The sequence below is a fragment of the Amblyomma americanum genome, chromosome 4 (assembly GCF_052857255.1).
Source record: "Amblyomma americanum isolate KBUSLIRL-KWMA chromosome 4, ASM5285725v1, whole genome shotgun sequence".
NCBI lineage: Eukaryota > Metazoa > Arthropoda > Arachnida > Ixodida > Ixodidae > Amblyomma > Amblyomma americanum.
The window spans coordinates 165,421,710-165,443,520 of NC_135500.1; the positions used below are offsets into that span (position 1 = coordinate 165,421,710).

At 45.4% G+C, this 21,811-nt stretch overlaps 1 protein-coding gene across 1 annotated transcript in view; it reads right to left on the bottom strand.

Annotated features, from left to right (window-relative positions):
* Window positions 1–21,811, bottom strand: part of p (WD40 repeat domain-containing protein pink) — a 46,904-nt gene that overhangs the window by 12,984 nt on the left and 12,109 nt on the right. The window contains exons 8-19 of the mRNA XM_077662168.1: window positions 16,822–16,904; window positions 13,079–13,159; window positions 12,155–12,255; window positions 10,488–11,688; window positions 8,120–8,265; window positions 7,924–8,041; window positions 5,849–7,219; window positions 3,838–4,002; window positions 2,348–2,461; window positions 1,497–1,604; window positions 1,296–1,408; window positions 170–458 (exon numbers count right to left, since the gene is read on the bottom strand). Coding sequence (XP_077518294.1) covers window positions 170–458; window positions 1,296–1,408; window positions 1,497–1,604; window positions 2,348–2,461; window positions 3,838–4,002; window positions 5,849–7,219; window positions 7,924–8,041; window positions 8,120–8,265; window positions 10,488–11,688; window positions 12,155–12,255; window positions 13,079–13,159; window positions 16,822–16,904 — 3,890 coding nt within the window. The remainder of the gene's footprint in view (window positions 1–169; window positions 459–1,295; window positions 1,409–1,496; window positions 1,605–2,347; window positions 2,462–3,837; window positions 4,003–5,848; window positions 7,220–7,923; window positions 8,042–8,119; window positions 8,266–10,487; window positions 11,689–12,154; window positions 12,256–13,078; window positions 13,160–16,821; window positions 16,905–21,811) is intronic.

Here is a 21,811-nt window from a genome sequence, read left to right on the forward strand (position 1 = left end):
AGTGCTCACGTGCAGCAGTCAGTGCAGCTGATCGGCGCGGGTTCGAATTTCAGTCGCGGCAATATTGTGTAAAGCTTGACCTTCAAGGTCAAGTTTTGCACGAACTCGGTGAACCGGATAGGTTTTGTGAAGCAGTGCTTTTGCACTAAAAAAGAAAGAGCCAGCTCACGCCTGCTGCTGCTCGATGAGAGTGAGGAGAACACTGGCGAGGTAGAAGCCCTGGCCCAAGGAGTTGCGGGGCAGGTTCAGCTCGTGGAGGATCGCAGCCGCCTGGTCGAAGCCCAGCGAGGCCAGCATGCGCTGCGCTATGCTCTGCACGGTCAGGGGTGTCTGGTTCTCCCTGCACTTGTGAGGCTTGCCACAGGAGAGGCACATGACCACGACAACACGCTCAGGCCGATGCCTCCCCACCAGCTCCATCGCCAGCTTCCACTCTTGCGGTGATTCCGGCACGAACCCTGAACACCACCGCAGTGGTTTCATAAAGACAGTGAGTTGGTGCCGCCAACGCTGGAAGTTAGCAATAATCTGAAATATATGCCGAAATTGTGATGACAATGTGATTGGCTTGAAAAGTACCGACAGCGGTGACTCTATGTTAAGTTAAAGTGGAAAAGCTAGTAGGAATATGGTCTTCATTCTTTTGCAAGACAGGAAACAAGAAAACAGAACATGAAAAAAAAAATCAGCATTCAAGTGGCAACACAATGCAGAAAGAAGGTTAGTTTCAGCCATGATTAGCGAGCTTTCCGACGCCCCAAAAATTTTCAGGATGAAATAGTTATTAGAAAACAATGGGAACAGAGACCGTTAAAATGGTTTAAAAACTGAATTGGGCAAGTTGGTAGTTCAACACATAGAAGAATGTACCAGTCTAAAAAAAATGGCATACAGAAAAAAGAGCGCACAAAACAAATGTTAAGTCCAGCATCTGCTCTGTCAGCTCTCTTTCTGTGTCCTGTCTTATGCATTGCTTCAATGCTTTATAAGGTGAAGAAAGTTATTTCTATTGACTTTGATTTCATCAAGTCCACATACTGACCTTATGAATAAACAGGATTATGAGAAATTGCCATCTATGTGCATACATATTTCATAAGCTTCAATATTCTCCATCCTACCTCACTAAAATTTGACGATAAAAAAAAAAAACACAGCTGCCTCTACCTTTCTCCCAGTACACTCAACTACAGATTGGTACTGTATCAACATAGCTACTACACAAGAGCTTGCACTGCTCTGAGGTATGATTCCAAACATAACCAATAATGGAAGCAAAGGCAGTGGAGACACACCCAGAAAATTGTCGGGCATCAGCAGCTCAGCATCTCCCAACTGTATCACGTTGACAAGGTGCTCTGTCCGGAAGCCCAGGTGCTTTAGGGCACAGAGGTAGCCAGGCCAAAACCTAGGCCAAAACAAAAAGCCAGTCTCACTTGTCGCAAGAGTTGAAGCTACAAGTAGGAGAAGAGCTATCGAATGTGCACTTTGCTTACGCATATGTTCGACAAAGCTCCAAGCTTCGCTGCGAGATCCAGTCTTTGCTGCACAACACTGCCTTCAGGTGCTCATACATGGGCCAATTCATTTTGTGTGAGCCGTATCTGAAACACACACGCACAAAAAAGTGTCTCCATTTGTCCCCACCGAGAGTAACTCAAGCTGCAAAGTAATCAATATCGAACAAAAAAGCATACAATGTCACACATTTTGCTCTTTCTTTCGCTTAGCTCTTCTGCAAGAACTGATACGTACGTTATTACGTAAACATTTTTCAGCAATGCATTACTGATAGTAACTGCCTTTTCAGCCACTGCAATTCCTGTACCACTCCCACAAAATCTCGTAACAGCCACAGACTATATGAAAATGTATATCATGTGCAAGAACAGCATATAGCCACATTATTTAATTTGCTGGGCACTGACAGCCTTGTGGCATATGCCACAACTGAGCTTCTTTACATTTTATTTATTACCCCAACTGCAGGTCATCTGGAAATCCATTTAACTAAAAAGCAGAAAATTTTTCAAATCAGATCCAATTAGCAATATAACACATCGGCTATACCTGCCGCCTGTTCACAGCAGCAGGTAGATGTACCTAAATGACAATAACGGTCAGTTCCTAACAGTCAGAGGAAGCAGTCAACAAGGCTGTCATGACTTTTGATATTCCCATTTCAGGGTAAGACCAGAAGCAGTAGCTGGAAACGATCAATGCCAAAACGCTAGTAGTTTCGCCAAGCATTATGGGTTGCGCACAAATTCAGACGCCAAAAGGAAAAGCATTTCATCCTTCAGTGACCTACTCTCTGTGACAAGACCGAGTGGGAATGACTTCTCACCTTGGAGCACCGCAGGAACACTTGAGGCTGTCGCTATTTACAGACTGCAAGCACTGCGTCACCCATTCCCACCGAACTTCCTCATTCTCAAGGTACTTGCGAAATGAAGACAGCCTGAAAAGAAATTTCAGTCCATTGCAACAAAAAAACAAAGCAAACAATGACAAAAGCCCAAGATGTGGCAAAACATTCCGGTCATCCATTATGACAAGGCCACAGGCCTGCCATGGTGATGAGCCATAAATAACTTAAAATAATGGATGGCTTTTCCTTTTCCTGCATGAAATGCTTAGACACATGTTTTAGCTTGTGAAAAGTGAATTCAGAAACATTAAAGGTGCACTAAAAAGGAACCTGAACTAGTCTTTTTACCACGGGAACTCTATCTACATGTTCCAAGCATTCTTAGAAACTTCGAATTATTGTTCTGTGTGGCCAATTTTCCTAATTTAAATCAGATTAAATGTTCTGGCTCCTGCCTTTTTTTTTTGAACTCATTGCTGAAGATAGGAGGAGTCAACCAACGCGTGGAATACCTTTCAGCCAGTCCCATGGAGGCTTGCTGCTCTGCCATCGCCGAAGTGATACGTAAATCAGAGTCCACGCATGTTTTTAATTCCGTGGGCCTAAATTGTGGCTATGTTGTCTGAAACTGAAACTATTTATTCACGGAAACCTAAAAACCAAAATAAAAGTGAAACCGAAGCCGCCACGGGGCTCACTGAAAGGCACTCCACGCGTTGGTTGACTCGTCCTACCTTCAGCGTTGAGTTCAAAAAAAGGCGGGAGCCGAAACATTTAATCCGATTTAACTTAGGGAAATCAGCCGCACAGAACAATAATTTGAAGTTTCTAAGAATGCTCGGAACATGTAGATCGAGTTCCCACGGTAAAAAGACGAGTTCAGATTCCTCTTTAGTGCACCTTTAAAGTTAACTTCACGGGGAGTCACAAACGTTAGTCCCCAAGGCAATCAAGGTCATCAAAACCACCACCTGTAGCCACCTACTGCATTCTACTGCCTGCTGTCTATTGCACCGGCTACTGACACTATTGCTAGCCATTGCATAGTACCCACTGCAACTCTTTCATGCTAGAACCTACATTTAATGACGAGTGAGGCCAGTGGTTGCTTCTTTTTTCTTAGTGCGAAAGCAATACTTTACTAGCAAAGCTGAAAAATCCAAGGTATGTGTGAAGCCTCAACCTTTGACGAAATGTCAGCAGTGAGCGTCTTGTGCAGCTGCTCCATCAACGCGTGGAAATGCCCCCCCCCTCAACTCCCTGCACACAGCTGCCAATAGTGGCTGATGATAAGATCTAGCATGTGGTTGCCTATGAGGCAGTGTGTGTGTGTGTGTTGCCTCAAGTACTTTCGCACGTCCTACTCGGCTTAACTATGTTAAAACCCTAGCATTTTTTTTTTTCGTGGAAAGTTTAACACAGACTAGCAGCCTGCTACAAAACATGGCTGACAGCCAGGTGCTCACATCTGAGGCAGAGCAAAGCAGTTGAGGGCGCTCTGCATGGCTCTGAGGAAAAGGGATGGGTCCACCTTGCACAGCTTGGTGAAGTACAGGATGTCTCTTGCTGAAAGACAGCTGGCTTTCTTTGGAAAGATGTCCTCCCCTTTCTCCTGTGCTACTTCGTGCAGTCTGCAATAGAACGCCATGAAGCTCAGAGTATTTGCAGCATCAAAGGAGTTGTGTCTATATGAAGCATACCAGCAAGCTTAAAGAAGTGTGGCCGGATGTGAAAGTCATAGAAAAAAGATCAGAATAATTTTAACATTGTTTCATGTGCCTTGTAGCCCTTTATAGAACTGAATGCCAATTTTCAGAAGCATAACTAGAGGACCAGGGCCATAGCAAAGGCGTGCAAAGCATTCTTCCAGACGTGTTATACGAGAAAACACTAGCGACTGTTTTCCCCTTTACCTCAAATGCCATTTCATGAAGACTAAAAGAAATGGAAACTAAAGAAGCGATATTTAAACACTGAATTCGTCCAATATGCTTAGGGGAACCCACCCAAGGTGGACTAGATTTGAAATAAGTAATTACTCATTAGCATCTACCCAAGCACAGCGCTATGGCTAGAAAGGAAAGCTATACACTGTATTCCCTCACGCAATTTGCACATTTTCTTTCTTTAAATTAAGGCTTCAAAAAAAGGGGGAGCGCAAATTATGAGATGATTTCACAAACAATTATTGAAAAATTTGCAAAGGTCACCACACGTAAATATATAGCATATACTGCCGCCTATACGTTGAGTAACTCTTGCTGTTGGGCTAGTTGGTCTTCTATGATCTTTGATGAACCAGCACAAAAGGACAACGAACAAGTAGAAGAAGGACGACGTGGATGGAAGCGCTGAAGCTACTTGTCCGTTGTCCTTTTGCTCTGGTTCATCAAAGATCTATATGTTGGCCTGTCAACTCACACCCCTTGCTGGACAAACAAAAAGCTAACTCCAAATATGACACATCTATACCCTTCCTACCTTCCCCACGTTAAGTACTTAGTTCCCTGTGGAATGGCATGATGAAGCGTGCGTAGCTCAAAGTAATAAACACACAATGATACAATAATGAGGCCAGCAGTCAGAGGCAAACAGAGATAAAATGCAATAAAACGGTGCCCTCATGTGCAGCCCAGCTGACTAGTGGCAAGCAACAAACAGTTTGGTAGTTTCAGATTTCGGTGCGCACTGGAGGTTACCGGAAATCAACTCTCAACTGTTCGTCCGCGAAAGCAGCCGCTACAATGAGTGAACCAGGTGAATGGCTTGCAATCCGTCTCCTCGACACTCATACCTTTCGCAGCTGCACACAGCAACACAATGGTGGCAATCTTTCCAATCCTGCCTTGTGCGCAACCGTGCGCATGAGTGTGGTCTGGCACAGCAGGGAGTGCAAAATATGCAAGTAAAAGTTTTTTTAAGGTAATAATTTAGGGGTGCATGAATTACATAAGGGCGAAAATTATGAAAGAAAATGCACTAGATTTCACAGAAACTTTGGAGTTGAAGAAAAATTTGTCCTGGTCCAAGGACCAAACCGAGGATTACTACCTATTAGGGACAGTGGCTTTACCAGTTAATCTAACCAGGACCGCTACCAGATGGTAAGGCAAGACTGAATTGATCAACTGTATGTTGCACTTGAGTGGATGCTCTTATTTAAAACACTGAATCAACTAACGTAAGAGTGGATAAAGTCAATACTGCGAGAGAAGCTAAACGGAATAATGAATGGTGTGAAATAAGAGCTCTCATAAAGCAACTGTGCTTGAAACATAAGCCCTTCAAATTGTACAAGGTGCACAGGGCAATAAAAAAAAAACATGAAATTTTTAACTGAAAGCAGTTGTTTTACTCTGCCTTCAGGCTGTAATATTCAAGGTAAAAATTGCAGTTAAGATGAACACTGCCATTTACAGAAGCTGACTTTCAAAGCTACGCCCATGAGCAAAAATTGCGATTCCTTTGTACACTTACAACAAGAGGTAAGCCAGGAGCAGCCATGGCTGGTTGGTCACTTTCTCAAGCTGCTGCGTTATCGCAACCAGGCGCTCGGGTCCACTTTCATGCCGACTTGCAGCCCTCAACCCTTGAAGCACACCCAACACTACAGTGCTCCATGTCTCAAAGCACGGTCTTTCCGTAAGCTGCACAGCATCCCACACGACTTCAATGTCGAGAAGATGGAAGTAATACTGCACAAAAAGTGCAGTTTTGGCATCACTGGTGTGGCTTTTGAGTGGCTCAGCCTTGTGTGTACTATGTGCAATCATTGGCATCCAGGACATTGACGTAGCTTCACTCTGGGAACCCTGACTAGGTGATATATCACTGTAAACTGACAAGTTTCTTTGGCCTGCAGAGCCTTCCTCTGCTACAACATTGTCTCTTTGGCATGCTTGAGTCGGCTCGTGTGGCGCAAAACCATTCACACTGATGGCACCCTGATGTTCGTTGTTTCCAAAGCTGCCGCCCTCTGTTGGCCCTGCCATCTCTTCCAATGATTTGGCTACAGGTTCATTTCCTTGGACAGGAGGCAAGTTGCCAGGCAAAGAAGTGCTGGCAGCACAGTTGGCATGGTCTCCCACATCCTCTCTGCAATTTTCATCCTCGGCAAACTCTTCACCTGGCTCCTCCTTGCACTGACTGAAAGAGGTCTTCCTAACAAAGGAAGTGTCGGGCTGATGCGCAGACTCCTCAGGTCGGAAGTCCAGGTTGATGGAGAGACCGCCACATGAGGACATGCTCTGGAACATTACTGATTCGCTGCAGGAGTCGACAGTTGGCATCTCCGAAAGGTGAAACCCGTACTTCTCGGATGTCGATGACCGCATCGAAAGGCTCAGGTCGCAGTGTGTTGAGGTATCCTCGCTTCCTAGCGAGTTTGTACTGCTATGCTTGGAGAGCTTCACGTCAGTAGCAGCCGAGCTGCCATTATGAACCGACGATGTGAGCTTCTCACGACCTTCGAGTTCGGACACCTTTGCAGCAATTCTTTCCACACTGCCCAGCGTACTTGTTTGAAAGCACAGCATGGCTAACTCCCGGGCTTTCTCCTCTACTTCTGGAGGCAGATGAAAAGGATCACAGGTGAAGATAGATTTTACAAGGCTGAGCTGTGCACTCACTCCAACATCCTCTTGGGAGCTGGGAGAAGAAAAGGTCTCTTCGGGAGACTTCTGTACACTATCACAGTAGCTCATAGCAGACGGGAGCTTCACAGTCTCCGTGGTTGCTATTCGGTTGATGACGCCGACTTGAGTGGAATGTAGTGCATCGAGCCATTCTTCAAGAACCATAACAAGGCTGGGAACGTGGTAGAAGATACCAGGGTCATTGGCATTTGAGCTGGAAGAAAAAGCAAAATATGTCTGCTGAAGTTTAATATTGTATTGCGAATGCCAAATGATAGCAAAATACACTGACCTGATTCAATACAATTGCAGGAGACCACTTACACATAGCTGTGGCCTTCTTGTGACCAGTGAGCATATAGCCATTTAACCAACATGCATGTACAAACTTGCTGAATGGATTTTTGCAACAACTGCCAACCTATCGCAAACACACTAAAAAACTGCTTGGTGCTACTACAGTAGAATCTCAGTGAAACGAAAACATTTGATACAAATTTTGCAATGGCACACAAATTCGCAAAATTCCCCGGGCGGAATGCATTGTGTACAATGTGTGGAATTTCGGATGTTCCGAACTCTCTTTCGCGCCACTGCAGATGATACGAACACGCGAGCCATGACCGTACCCTCGAGCTCTAAGCGCAGCCCGCACACTGCCGACGGCATGATTGCTAACCGCACGATACGCACCGCAAGCAGTGAGTGGTGGTACGCGGCCTGCACATCAGCGACACCATAATCGGCAATTGTGCTGTATGCATCATGAGTAGCAAGCTGTGGCTGCGCAGCCGTGAATAAAACTCGTCAGCTGTAAACATGCAGACCTGTGTGAATGCTTTGTTCATGTGGAAGAAGAAAAAAAACAAAAACAAAACAAAGACAAAACAAAGCCCAAAATATCCAGCTGTGTTTTACCTTGCCCGCAGTGTTGCTTCAATGAAGGTGTTACTCGCGGCAGGAAGGAAAGACCAGAAGTCATCTTTGGGTGCAAATGGCTTGCTCCTGGCTTCTTCAGGCTTCAAAACAGGTTCGGCTACATTCGTAAAAGAATGTTTAGCATGATATTCTACAAACTGAACACAAAAAATCAGCCTCAGCAGTTGGCACGCACCTGGAGTGTTCTCTGGCACAACGGACAAGGGAGATGTCAGGCCCACATCTCCACCTTGGTCCATTGAAAAGTACTTCAGTTTTCCCTCCAGGCCTCGAAGGTTTTTCAGTATTGTGTCCTTGCCGTTCGACAACTTCGATGAAAGCCTGCAAAAAAGGTATGATGATCATAAATTTTTATGGTGCAAGGGCATCTGAGGCCAAAGAGCGCCATGACACAAGGCTGTTTCTTCTACTCAAGGTGGGGTGAAAGACCCATTTCCTAAGCCTTTCACCCTAAATAAGCTGAGCACCAGACAGGGGAAGGCTTGTACCCATTGTACCATCGGTGAGTACCCGGCGGCACTGGGGATCGAACCCCGCACCTCAAGCATGCAAGGCACTCAACCACTCAACCACTAGGCTACCGCTGCGGTTTCAAAAAAGGAATAATAGAACATGCACATTACATTAGTGAAGACAACCACACAAATTTGTGCAGTCACTTTATGACCATTCAGGTATGATAGTTAAAAATATTACAAATTACCGATCTCAACAACATTACAAAAGTTTTTCTTATAACAAGGCTTCCAAGCCAAAATGATGCCCACAGAATGAGTGATGTTCAAGGTAGCACCAATAGGTACAGGCCTAGATTTTCCAAGTTTGAGATAAAAAAATAAGGTCACACGGAGCTGTACATGGAGCTGTACAAGGACAGTATACTGAATGAGGGGCCAACTCAATGAAAGCTGTTTAACCGCTGCAACAGTTCAAAACTGCATGAAAGTCTTTCTTCTTCTACCCGGCTTCTGTAACCAGCAGGATGCTCTCCGCCCAAAAAAAAATACTTCACTTCTAATAAATCAGGCATACACGTTTCTGAACAGCGAAATTTCACTGCTTTGTAGGGTTACCGCACAAATTGATAATCAAAAATCTTCCGAGTATCTGTAAGAAAAATTAAACAATCAACATAAACACATACACTATTTCCTCTCTGTCAATGACGTTACAAGAACTCCGTAAGTCCACAGGTGTTCGGTGGGTTGCAAAACCATAGGCCTGTGTGCCTCAGCACTGAGGGCTGTAAACATCCATGCTTTATGGTGCACGTGGCATATGGACCATATTGCAAATGACTTTCTGGGTCACCCCATCATACTGAAACTAACCTCTACATTTCTACTTACAGGCTACTATCCATGGTAAAACAGCGCAGAAAAACACGAGGACGGAACAAACACGACGACACGAGCGGTGCATTTACAGGCTACATTCTAAGCTCCAAAACCTGCACAAAACACACAACAAAAAATTCGGAGCTAAGCTTACCGGCTTAGCACATTAATCAGTGAAAGTTGTTATAGCTTTGGTTTAGCTAGCTGTGCATTTGGCCGCGGAATCTACATCGACAGCCGTAAGAGAAAACCCAGCCGTGCTGATGCCAACCAGTGAAATCTGACGGGGCCACCTGTTGATTTCCCTCTACACTTGCCCTCCCCACTTTGCCACCTGCCAACTGTAGCAGGTGACAAATGAATTAAATTCACTAAATTAAATTAAACTATTGTCTAATTAAATTAGTGCACTAAGTAATTAAGGTCTTACAGCTGATGCTATAGATTTCCCGGTAGAATGCAAGCCTGTATGGGTAAACCAAAGCTACAACAGCTTTCGCTGTAGCAAAAGCTTGAAATGAGATCAGTGCAGTGCGCGATAGAAAAAAATACAAAACGGTCAGTTATCTGATGCAACAATTCTGCAAATCAGTTAGAGTTACCCTCACTTTGATACTTTTACTCTACAGAGTGCTTTTGCTCAAAGAAAAGGCTTCATGCATAAGACAGAATTTTTCAGGTGGATGAAGGGTTATGTAGTAGCCCTGCTTTCGCAGCAAAATGATAGGTGTAGCATCAAAAAGAAGACCAGAAAAAAATAAAATGCGAATTCACAATGTCCTACTTGAGGTAAAAGAGCGAAATGGGCTTAGGCATGGTGTGTGATGCACAGATCAAATAGCCCATGGTCTATCAGACTGATTGAGCAGATAGCACAGGAACAGATACATAGCCGACTGAGGATGGCAGAGGCTATGGTGGAATAATTACAAAGTTTGCTGGGGTGCACAGAATGAGTGTGAATTACTACTAGTACCTAGCTGATAATGATCACAGTTTTCACTGATTTCACTGCCCCCACTTCCTCTCCCCTTCTCCCATGCTGCCTTACAGTTTCGCTGTCAACAGCTTTGCTAAATGACTGCTGTGTGAGCAGCGGATTTCGCCTTTTACGACAGCCGCACACACATTTTGGTTCATAACACCTCACACATGGCACCCGTCTCCAGAATGGCCCTTCGCACGAGTGAAGAGGAGAGCACTCACGTTTCTCGAAGCTTTGCAAGGTCAGCAACATTAGCCAGTTGTGCCAGGTCAGTGCCTCGCATGGTGAAGGCAGCGGGCACCAGGCTCGAGCCATACACTCCCAGGCTGAGGTACTGGTAAACACTTTCATAGCCCACGTCCTGCTCGGCGTACATGCTGGCCAACACCTCCGGGTCCACCCGGTCTAATGGGCTCATGGGGGAATCCAAGGGTGATGCCGGAATGGCCGGCAGTATCCGCAGAGCACTCCCGTAAGCCTTCTTGTTGTTCCCCCCTCGATCTGTCACAGAGCACCCAGGGGTCGGTGACATATCAGGCTCATCGGGCGTCTCCCTGTCCGAACTTTCACCGGAGCTACCACCTTTAACTGCAGCTTTCGTCTGTTCCCTGCTCCCAACACTGAGCCCCATGAATCCCGAGTTCTTGGAGGCAGTCTGTAGGTGACGTGGCCTCTCCGATAATGTCCTCGCCGGCTGAGATTCTTGCACTCCTTGTCGAGGGGCTTCTAGGCTCAAGCTCCTCTCTCTCTGAGTGCTTGAAGAGCCCACTACAGCCCTCCGAGATGGTGTTGGACTGCAAGCCTTTGTCGGCTTTGGCTTCAAAGGGCACTCTGCCGATGGCGCTTTGCCGAACGTGCCTGGTGGTGGAGGGTCGCTCCCACGCCGCACAGTTTTTCGAACAGGTCTTGGGCTGGGTGTGTTTGGTTTGACTGGATCAGACGAATGGCATCGAACGTGACGGGGTGATGCTACTCCACATTCATCCCTGGATCCCTGGATGTCTCTGGAGCGCCGCCTTGCAGACACACGCTCGACAGTGACCTGCGCAAGACTCGACGATGCAGGGCCCAGGCATTCTTCTGTGCTGGGGTCAACCTTTGGCTTGGACGGTCTCTTGGTAATGTCAATGTCATAGCTGTCAAACAACAGCTTCGCAACAGACTCGGCTAAAGAGATCTCACCAGACTCCTTCAGTTTGTCATGGAGTTCAAAACTAAGCTCGCTGGGTAACGTCTTTTCAAAGGCAGCCTTTGGGATGTGGAGCCGGTTTTGACAGAGGAACTGACCACACAGTGTCGCATGATTGTGTTGCAGGAGGCACAAGACGGCTTGCACTGGCGTCAGCAGGGAGCAGGCCCAAAATTCACCACTGTGCAGCTGGATGTAAATGCTGTTGCGAACACATCTCAAGTCTTTTATATCTGCAATGGGGTGGGAAAAAGAGGGGGGAATAATTCTTTTAGAGTGCTGGCTGTTAAAGCAAAGGTTCGACGTGACCACCGAGCGTGACCAGAGGCTGGAAGGGTGCCACTCGAGAGGGATCATGCAACTGCCCTACGCACATAGCCCATGCCTCACACTGACCCTCCCAAAACAGAAATGCAATCGTCACACAGTCAAGCGAAGCAAACACAACGACTACAAAAGCACAAAAAGGAACAGTTAGCGCTGATCACGTGTACTGCCGCGGGTGCAGTCGCCGTTAAATTTTTTTTTTCTCAAAAATCTGCAGGATTACGCACAACGCGCACAGGAAGTCTGCAACCATATCTCATGAGCACATGGCACAGTGAAGAAAAGGCAGTATGTACAAAAAATGAACAAACGCCTGAAAATTTCACATGTTTTAACCAAATTTAACTAAATACTGTCAGCACATTTCCTCACCTTTCAGCTCGTCATTCCAGAGTACAATCTCTCCTGCTTGAGGATTAATAATATAAAGGCCATTGGAACTCCATGAAATCAAAAATGGCATGTTTTGATTGCTGCAAGGAAAAAAAAAAAAGCTTGCCTGAAGATTCTGTGGAGTGTTATCAAAAAAGCACACACCATATATACCACAGCTGATAAATCTTTCATACAAGTTTAATGCAAGTCTTCCGACCGGGACATGCAGTTAGAGAACAGCGAGATAAGTGGTCCTTTCACTATGCTATATTTGGGCACTACCAGAAAAAAGAGCCAGAAAATGGGCATCTATAACCATGTTGATATCGAAGGAGCAATTGCCAATGCTGCAATGGTGACAAGCTAATCCAGCAAACTAGGACTCACATTTTTGGCTCAGTATTTACAGGAATGTTACTTCCAATTCATGGCAGTTAATCAAGTAGAGAAGTGGGCCTACAACAGTAAACTGAGCATTGTAATTGCACGGAAGAATTTCTATCAGCACCAACTTGACACTTTATGCACATGTGCAATAATCCAATAGAGATTATGGAATGGAACAGAACCCTGTACAGTAATGTTCTTCTCACTACTTTGAGCACTGTAAAGCACCCAAAAAACCACTTCGAACCAATTTTAGAGGCTGATTTCAGAACTTTCTGCAGCACTGTGTTAAGCTATTCCTACTGACAAATGCAGAAACGTTTCAGCAGCAAATGCTCATTAGCGCAGAAAGTATGCATCATACCGGTAAATGTGCCATGGATGACAGGAGTTTTGTGACACAGGTAAAACATTGGTCATGATTTACATGTATACTATAACTAAAGTACAATTAAGATTTTAATAATTTGACTGTACACTGCACGTGAAAAAATAAAAAAAAAATGAAACAATGTTATGCTGCCTCTGTCATACCTCGCCCAAACCGTCAGTAGTTTACTAAATGCTGCTGTAGATGCCGAAGCTGATGTACTTCCAGATGTGCTGACGTCAGACCTGACAGTGCAAAAAACACAAAAATTCGGTCAGTAAGCCAACATCAAGACATGAACATTCCATTTTTTTTTTCTCTTGTTCATTAGTATAGCTGCTGCCAGGAGTAACGAAAGAGCCTAGAATAAAACTCCCATTCAAGATTTTCAAAAGAGCAAGCAAAACGTCCCGTTCCTTGCGTGTCTATGAAACAAAAAATTAAGAACTGAGGCTACGAAATACAGCCTCACCCGTTCCGCCACCATGAGCTACGATGTTGGCTACAAACTCTGCTCCCACTTGCAGCATACTGTCTCTCGTGGTGATTTTAAATTATGTACTGTATTTACTCACATAGTTTGCACCTTCGAATAATTTGCACACACTTAATTTATTACCCTGATTTATTTTTCTTTTACATTTTATTCGCATATTTTGCCCTCCCTGCTGCACAAGCACACCCGCATGCACACGGGTGCGTGCAGGGCAGGCTTGGAAAGATCCGACGTGACCGCATCGCCGTGTCACCGCATGCGGCTGTGAAAGGCAAGTGAGTGATGTGAAAAAAAAGTGGATACTTCATTTGTAAATTGGTTCCAGCAAAGAAAAGTCAAGTGCACACACCAATTACCCGGCTTGCTTGAGCTGATGGTCGCTTTCCCGTATGAACAGCCATGAGAGCAAACTACGGGTAACCGGCGGAGCTTACATCGTGTCAGAATCCGAAATTACCGAACAGTCAAACAACCGAACCGTTGGCTGCTCTGTTTACTACTACTTGACAGGCCGCATATGAGGGCGGTGTTTTATCACCTTGTACCTCCATTTGCAACTGACTGCTGGCTTTGCTTGCAACCGTATCGTTCCATGTTTATTGCTTTCAGCTGTCACGTGCCATCATGTCATCACATGGGGAACTACATATTGTGGTAACGTGGGTCTAAGGCTGGGGGGGAGGGGGGGTATGCATCAACTTATGTTTTGCGTCGACTTCTTTTGGCCAGCGAGGGGTGCGAGCCACAGGGTCCACATATACACGGCAATATGTCATAAACATTGCACATTATGACTCTTGTAGAGTTTTTTTTAGGACATGAGCATGAAATATCCGCATAATTTGCGCACCCCTTTTTAAAGCCTTAATTTTATGAAAAAAAGTGCATAAATATGCGAGTAAATATGGCATGACCTTAACGGGAGCACCATAAAAAGCTCCACCACCTGTTAACTTGCCTTGCCAGCGTGTTAACACCCAGTCACAAACTGCAGCAACACTCGATTAAATGATGAACCGGATGGTGACACCCTTCTGTTTCTTATCTGTCAGCACAGTGCAACTAAAGACAAATCAGCAGCAATTCATGATGGTCGTTGACTAGTCAGTTTGAAGGGTCAGATCAGGCACATAGTGGCACACAGATGGATGGTTTAACAGAACTGCGCATGCACTTTCGCCGTTTGATGGCAATCGACTCTATAAGAAATGAGCGAGCTGGGCGGCATGGCAAGTGCAAAATGCTGCCAACTGAACAAGTGAGCGCCTTTCAGGAATGCTACCATGCTTGATCACAACTTCAGAATAGCATAAAAATTCAGATTTTCAGTGCTTGGAAGACTGAAGGACTTTTGAAGTGTAAACATGCACAGCAATTCAAATTCAACAGCAAATATTACCTGAAACTAGAGGTGTGCGAATATTCGAAATTTCGAATACGAATCGAATACGTTTCATATTCGGGTCATATTCGTATTCGAGAAATGATATTCGTGAATTTCCGAATATTCGAAAATTCCTGAATACTGGGCAGCGATTGTATACCGCGCCGACTTTCGTAAATCTTATTGTTGCAAAAGTGCAATATCTGGGCAAATTATCTGAATATAGAGTTTAAAGCTCCAGGAAAACAATATAAAGGCCCTGTTCTCTTTCTTCTCCATCATTTATTGCGTCGACCGATCGCATTCCGATGCCGCTAGGCTTGACCTTGTGCGCAATTCCGCAAGTGGGCTTCCCCACATACCAAATGAGCTGCGTACAACATGGGGGACGACCCGCTTCTAACAATTGCAACGCGAAAGCGCGTTTATATTTTTATCCTTCCGTAATATGTTATCTAATTAATGCCCACACCCATGGCATTCGTTCTGTCAACTTAACTCTCCGAGCGTGACCACCGCCATCTTATTTTGGTCAACTAGGCTATGCGGGAAACCCTACTTGCGGAATTTCGCATGAGGCTCCCGAAGGGGCGAGTCGAGGTGTCACAACAGGGCAAGCGATCCTGTAAAAATTCCGCGTATTGCATGGTGCACTGTAACCCATGCACCTCTTAAGTGCGCCTAACGGCAGGCGTGACAATGATCGGAGGGCCCTTGTTACTAGGTCAAAAAAATAACCTGGCCGTGTAGTTTTGGCTTCTGAGCTTGGCCACTCGCCCGTTGCAATGGCAACTGTCGGTCTGCGCATTCACCAGTAGTCCAATCTCAGCACCATGCCACTTTCAGACGCCGACTGACACGTTGCTCGTCATTTGTTTTCCTTTTTTAGAAGCAGTCTCGCCATTCCGACATCAATGCGCGTTCCCATCTCGCTTACGTTCGCGATGTCTTCCAGCACGCCGAAACTTTGTGCTCGTCACGGGATTACAGGTGTTTGCTCGATAGAGCCGCCTCATAAGACTACCGCATTTTCGGTATTTTTTTTTTCGGGGCCGCGGGGCATTTTATAAATCGACTTTCATATAGCCTGGGCATTTCTGTCAGTTCTTTGAACTCCGAATTAATGAAGTTTTACTAGCCATCATGTTATTTTTGTTTCCAGTCTTTTCATGTTATGGATTTCATTTTGCCTGACCACATTACAGATTAGATACTGTTATGCTGTTCAATTAAGTAGTATACATTTCTGCGCACATCGTTTTTTTTTATACGGTGCTCAGGCAGTCTAGTTTTATTTATTTCAGTTGCAAAGGCCATACACTATTTTGTAAAAAATATGAGCAACAATGTTTGCTTGTTTATCTTTTCTGAATTTATTTTTGTGCTGACCAGATATTCGATTCGATATTCGAAGCCACTTTTTCTTCATATTCATATTCGAAAATTTCGATATTCACACACCCCTACCTGAAACCTATTCGAACTATTGAATGTTAACACACACACAACGACCAGGTCTGCAATGTACCTTGAATGCACAGATATCAATCAAGACAACTGAAAGATTTAAAAAAATTTTATTTACTCCAAGTTAAAGGTATAACTTAAGGGGAAAACATCGTGGAAGCAAATCATAAAGAAAATTTAACAATACCTGAATGACAGTATTAAAAAAAATATGCTGAAAATATATCACAATCAAACTGATTCAATATGAAGCAAAGAAAATTTTTAATTGAGGGGTTTAAATCTTGAAGCAATGCATGGACTACAAGGAACACCACAGAGGAGGGCTCTGAATTAATTTAGACTACCTGGAGCTTTTCGGCATGTGCTGACTTCACACAGCACATGGTCGTTTTCGTATTTCGTCTCCATCAAAATGTGGCAGCCACGGCTGGGATCGAACCCACGACGTTGAAATCAGGTGCCAAACACCAAAGCTACTGGCCCACCACCGTGGGTTACGAAACAAGGAGAGGCAATCATTGAATTGTGCCCACCCTTCTTATGAACATGATGATTACCTGTATGTGACTAACTTGACAGGTGTAACAGCAAGAGCTTCCTTGAACTGGTGAGTCTTCAACACACTGCCCTTGAGATCAGCCTGCATAAAAAGACTGCACACTATGAGCGAGCTGATGATTTAAGCCATCCACTTCTTAAACTCGTGTGTTCTAGCTTGCTTTAACTGGCAACAGTAGTATTGAAGTTAAGCACCGATAAGCAAACATACTATGGCAGATACATAAAAATTCAAACGTTTTATAATCCAACAGCACTGCTGAAGGGTCCCAGCCAAATATTACAAAAATTATGATAAGAAATCTTCAAGTGAGGGTGCACTGATGATTCACCTGCAACAAATGCGCTGATGTACTGTGATGTCCAGAATCAGATGTTATGGATTGTGGGAAGAGCCAACTTTTAAAAGCAGTGCTTCAATGTGGCAACATATAGAAGCTTGCAAACCAAAGTGATTTTGTGCAGGCTTATGTGACACACATTAAGAAGTCCTGCCATTCCACAGAGGTTTCTCAGTACACTGCTATGGTGGGTGCAGTGCCTAGGCAGCAATAAGACAGTCACATGATCGCCTGCACATGTTGGAGCACCCACGACACTGTAGAACCCTGCTGTTACGTTTCTGATGGGACTGCGGGGAAAAAAAAAAGACTGGACAGCTGAGACTATGTAATACGAGACTCAGCTATAGCTGTTTGGGCATTTAGTCATGTGACCACTGCTGTAGTGGTCACATGATGCACTCCTGCACTGGCAGGTGGCTGTTCCAAACAGAGCCACTCGTAGGCTTATGTGACCCAGGTTGACCGGTGCAACCACCGGTTATGCCGCCGGCGTCGACGGCGACAAGAAAGCCAGGGGCGGGCACCTAAAAGCTATCACTGTAAAACACTAGCCAACTCTGCACAACTGCACCCTACACGGCGCTGCCTGCACGGCATTTGTTGCTGCATAGTTTCAGTTTTCGAGCCTTCGGTCATTCACACTAGCACTGCAGTGGCAATGGATCAGCACCAAAAGCCACAACAAGATTCACGCTGCCAGTAAGTGAGCACGGCGTCGACGCGAGCACAACACTGGAAGCTGCCGAACACAGTGGTACCATGGAGGCTAGAGTTCTGCTTTGGCCTGTACCATATTTACACGACTGTAAGTCGATCTATTTTTCAAAATTTGAAAATCCTAAGTGGGGGGGTTGACTTACAATCGAAACCAAAGCATGGCACCATAAATAAAGGTGAGACAAACGAGATATCAGGCATGCTAAAGCGTGCTTGCATTTCTGCTGCGCGGCTCCATCGCCTCGCTCTTGGTGCTGGCCTTGAGCAGCTGCCATGTCAATGCGCAGAACCGGCATTCTCTCACCGCGCAGCGGCCAATGGCAGCTGTCGACAAGCAGCAAACCGTCACCCCCTTCCCTCCCCACACATGGCTGCAGATTGCGGCTGCTGATAAGCGGTGGCGGCCCGATAATGCATCCGCGTTCTACTCATAATGGACGTACTCCAAGTCTTTTCTTTTTTTTTTACTTTCAACTGCGAACTCGGCGCTCAAAGGAGTGTCGATAGCTGATGGAAGGGTCGCTGTTCCAATTACGGCTGCATCGCCACTCGGAACGGCGGCGGCGCCGGGGAGTGTCAGTAGCCAATGGAAGAGCCAACGGCACGCACGCATAGTTTATTTTTGGCTCTCACGCATTTGACTACTGCCGACCACGTTTCATAAGTTTTTAATGCAGTGCTTCGTCAGTCGTCATTTGTGCAAGTTTGACATTTGCAACGGGTGATACAGGTGTGGCACCTGCAGCGAGGCAAAATTTCCAGCTATTCGATGCGATGTCATGATGTGGCTGTTTGCGAAGTGCGGGATTTCGCTACACGACAACGTTAGAACGACGCGCTGTGGGACCGCAGCAGCAATTACGACGGCAGACAGCGCTAGTAAGGACGATGGCGCAAGTATGGTGCAAGATGGCGTCACCATTCTGCGCACGCTAAATGCAGGCTGTCAAAATGCTGGCATGGAATAAACCACTATTGAGAAGCAACATTCATGATGTAACATGTGGGAAAGCCAGTTGCAACAGAACAGCAGAGTTTGTGCTGAATGGGTTTCTGTGCGAGCTTTGGTGGGACTGGCTCATGAGAAGGTAGCAGTAAGGAAAACACAACAGCTGGGAATGCAACAGTGGGGTTCAAGTGTATAAGTACACTGACCTTCCATTCTCCCATCAATGTACATAAAAAGAAAACAATTGCCGAACTCAACTGTTGGGTCAGTAACATAGGATGCTTTCATACTACCTGCATTGAATGCCACGACTATTGGTTCTATAGTTACCCGATAAAGCAAAGTGAAAAAACTACAAGCAGCAAAGAGATACATGCTAGGGCATCTTAGCTGCACAGCCGTAATGAGAGTTATAAAAAGCAGCGGTATCTAAAATAATACTTGCATAGTCAATACCATCAGCCATGCCGAATTACCATTAGCCAATGATTGTTTAAAGAAGTTCAAGAAATAAATAGTGTGTTTTTAGCATAGGTCGCCACACTCACTCATAAGTGCACTCATATCTCCTCACTCACGCTCACGGATGTGAGTGTGTGTGAGTGGACATGAGTGTGAGTGCAAGTGAGTAGATGCGAGTGAGTAGATGCGAGTGTGGGTGGTCATGGGTGTGATTGCGAATGAGTGGATGTGAGTGTGAGTGGAGATGAGTGTGAGTGCGAGTGAGTGGATGTGAGTGTGAGGAGAGATGAGTGTGAGTCGAGATGAGTGGTGAGTGAACATGAGTGACGAGTGGGTGAGAGTCAATGTGAGTGGTTGTGAACGGATGTGAGTGGACGTGAGTGGACGCGAGTGCCTGTGAGTGGACGTGAGTGGCGAGTGCATGTGAGTGGTGGGTAGACGCGACAGCGAAGTTTGACACTTGTGTTTCACGACGACAGTACCTGCTTGGCTATTTTCATGTTGTTGACAGCTGAGCCAAGCGAATATTCATTGCCGAGCGCGCTCGAGACAGCATAATGCATCACGCTGGTGTCTTTGGACACCCAAAGCAGAGGATTCCGCCGGCGTGGGAACAGCAATCTTTCTATGCCGTTTGCCTTACTAGTGCACTGCTGGCATGTGCCCAAGGTCCTTTCTGGTGTAATGAGCTGCAACAGGTTGCGTCATATCCTTTGATCAAATTTCGCATTGCCACTACTAGAAAGGTAGATGTCTCTTGTCACGCCTCCTACGCAGCCAGAGCGCATCTATGCAGAGTTTCAATGCTTGCTGCCTAAACAATGAGTGCCCACTTGTCAGCAACATCTAGCGTAACGTGGGATCTTGAGTACTGCAGTGGGCGCATAGGTTTTTTTCTGTGCCTGAGTGTGTGCATTGTAGAGCTCTGCTCTGGTCGTAAATTTTTAACTGGACCAGACCCGGAACCAGCAGCCTTCCATTGCCGAAGCGGAGAACCTGGCCACTGCACAAGCTCGGCTAAAACCCGAAAACAGCACGAAAACCAACAGCACTTTTAGGTAACTTCATAGGTTCTTCTTTCTACCATGTACTTGAAGGAGCCCTGCGTCCCAAATCGAGCATGTGGTTTTTATTTTTTGCACGTATAGTATAAGGCATGATGATGCCTTGACGCTGAGGAGACAGCCGAAATGGTGATATCTGATGCTCTAATCTGCTCCAGAAATGCTTGTTCCGTGCCGATGGTGAAGAAACATTGCGGCGATTTTCGGCAGTGGATATAAGGTGGGAACCAGATTGGCCGCACTCTTTTCAATAGGTTTAAAATACAGCTCGAACTTGATTCTTCTATATTCGAGAAAGGGATCTAGAATATAATGTCTGTCAGCACTGTCACAGTTTTGCTCAAGAAAAAAACTACAAAAGAAAAGCAGTACAAGCGAATGAAAATTAATAAGAATCAAGCTAGGGGCGACAGTTTTCATTTTGCCCAAAAGTATCCTGCAAGTGAGTGCTGCTGTTCAAACTGCTGATACCGAGAAGGCAGCGAAAAAAAACCGTCCGATGCACACCATAGCCAAAAATGAGAGGAAAAGAGAACAGGAAAGTGGGGGCGGTGGGTAGAAAAGGGGTGCGGGAGGGAGGTACAGGGTAACTCTTCATAAACAGGTCGAAGTGTGCCGGCACGCTGGACACTGGACTGCTCATAGAACAGGAAAGAGTTGAGGACTAAGGCCTCCCATGCTCTCTCCCAGAGTACAAAAGTTTTTTTTTTCTTTTAGGGTCATGAAAAGGTTCCCGTCTGTATCATATACGCAGAACGCAGGCTGCCCTGCCAAGTCAACAACTGCATACAAGCTTTCACTGCACACGTTCAAGGCGTGTTTGTAATTTGTGAGTCAAAATATTCGGCACTGGGCGAGTGAAACGAGCATATGAAATACGATTCCATTTTATCTTGACGTTTTCCGTATTGTCAGTGGAAAAACTTCTGTCTGCACTCGCTGATTTCAGCAATTCTACCCCCCCCCTGATATCTGGCCAGCATGAGGGATCCTTTGAAACAAATAGTATACGATTTCCTTTAAAAACTTCTAGATCGGGTTTTTTTTTCTCAGTAAAGGCCTACCATTTCAGAACGGCATGCACTGCAAAATGGTTCACAAGTTGGCTGCATACGTATTCTATCAACTATTCCTCGACCAAAAATGCAGCGGAGTAAACGGGAATAACTATAGCTGCAGTGTTAGCACTCCCTATGCTTAAAAAGATGCGCTCGTGGTCTCTGCACGCGTCTTCCTCAAGCAAAGACCACGCGCTGTTTCTCAAGCCTCCTTCAGAGATAGATTATGTGCATCGCAAACAACATACTGCACTGCAGGCCTGTCTATATGTCGGTCATGCATACTTGCTCTGGCTAGACGAAGCCGGCCCAAATTAATCCCAAGAAGGCGTTCTAAAAGATTTGACAACATCCACTCCCCTTTGGACCATTTCTCAAGACATTTTTCTTTGCGT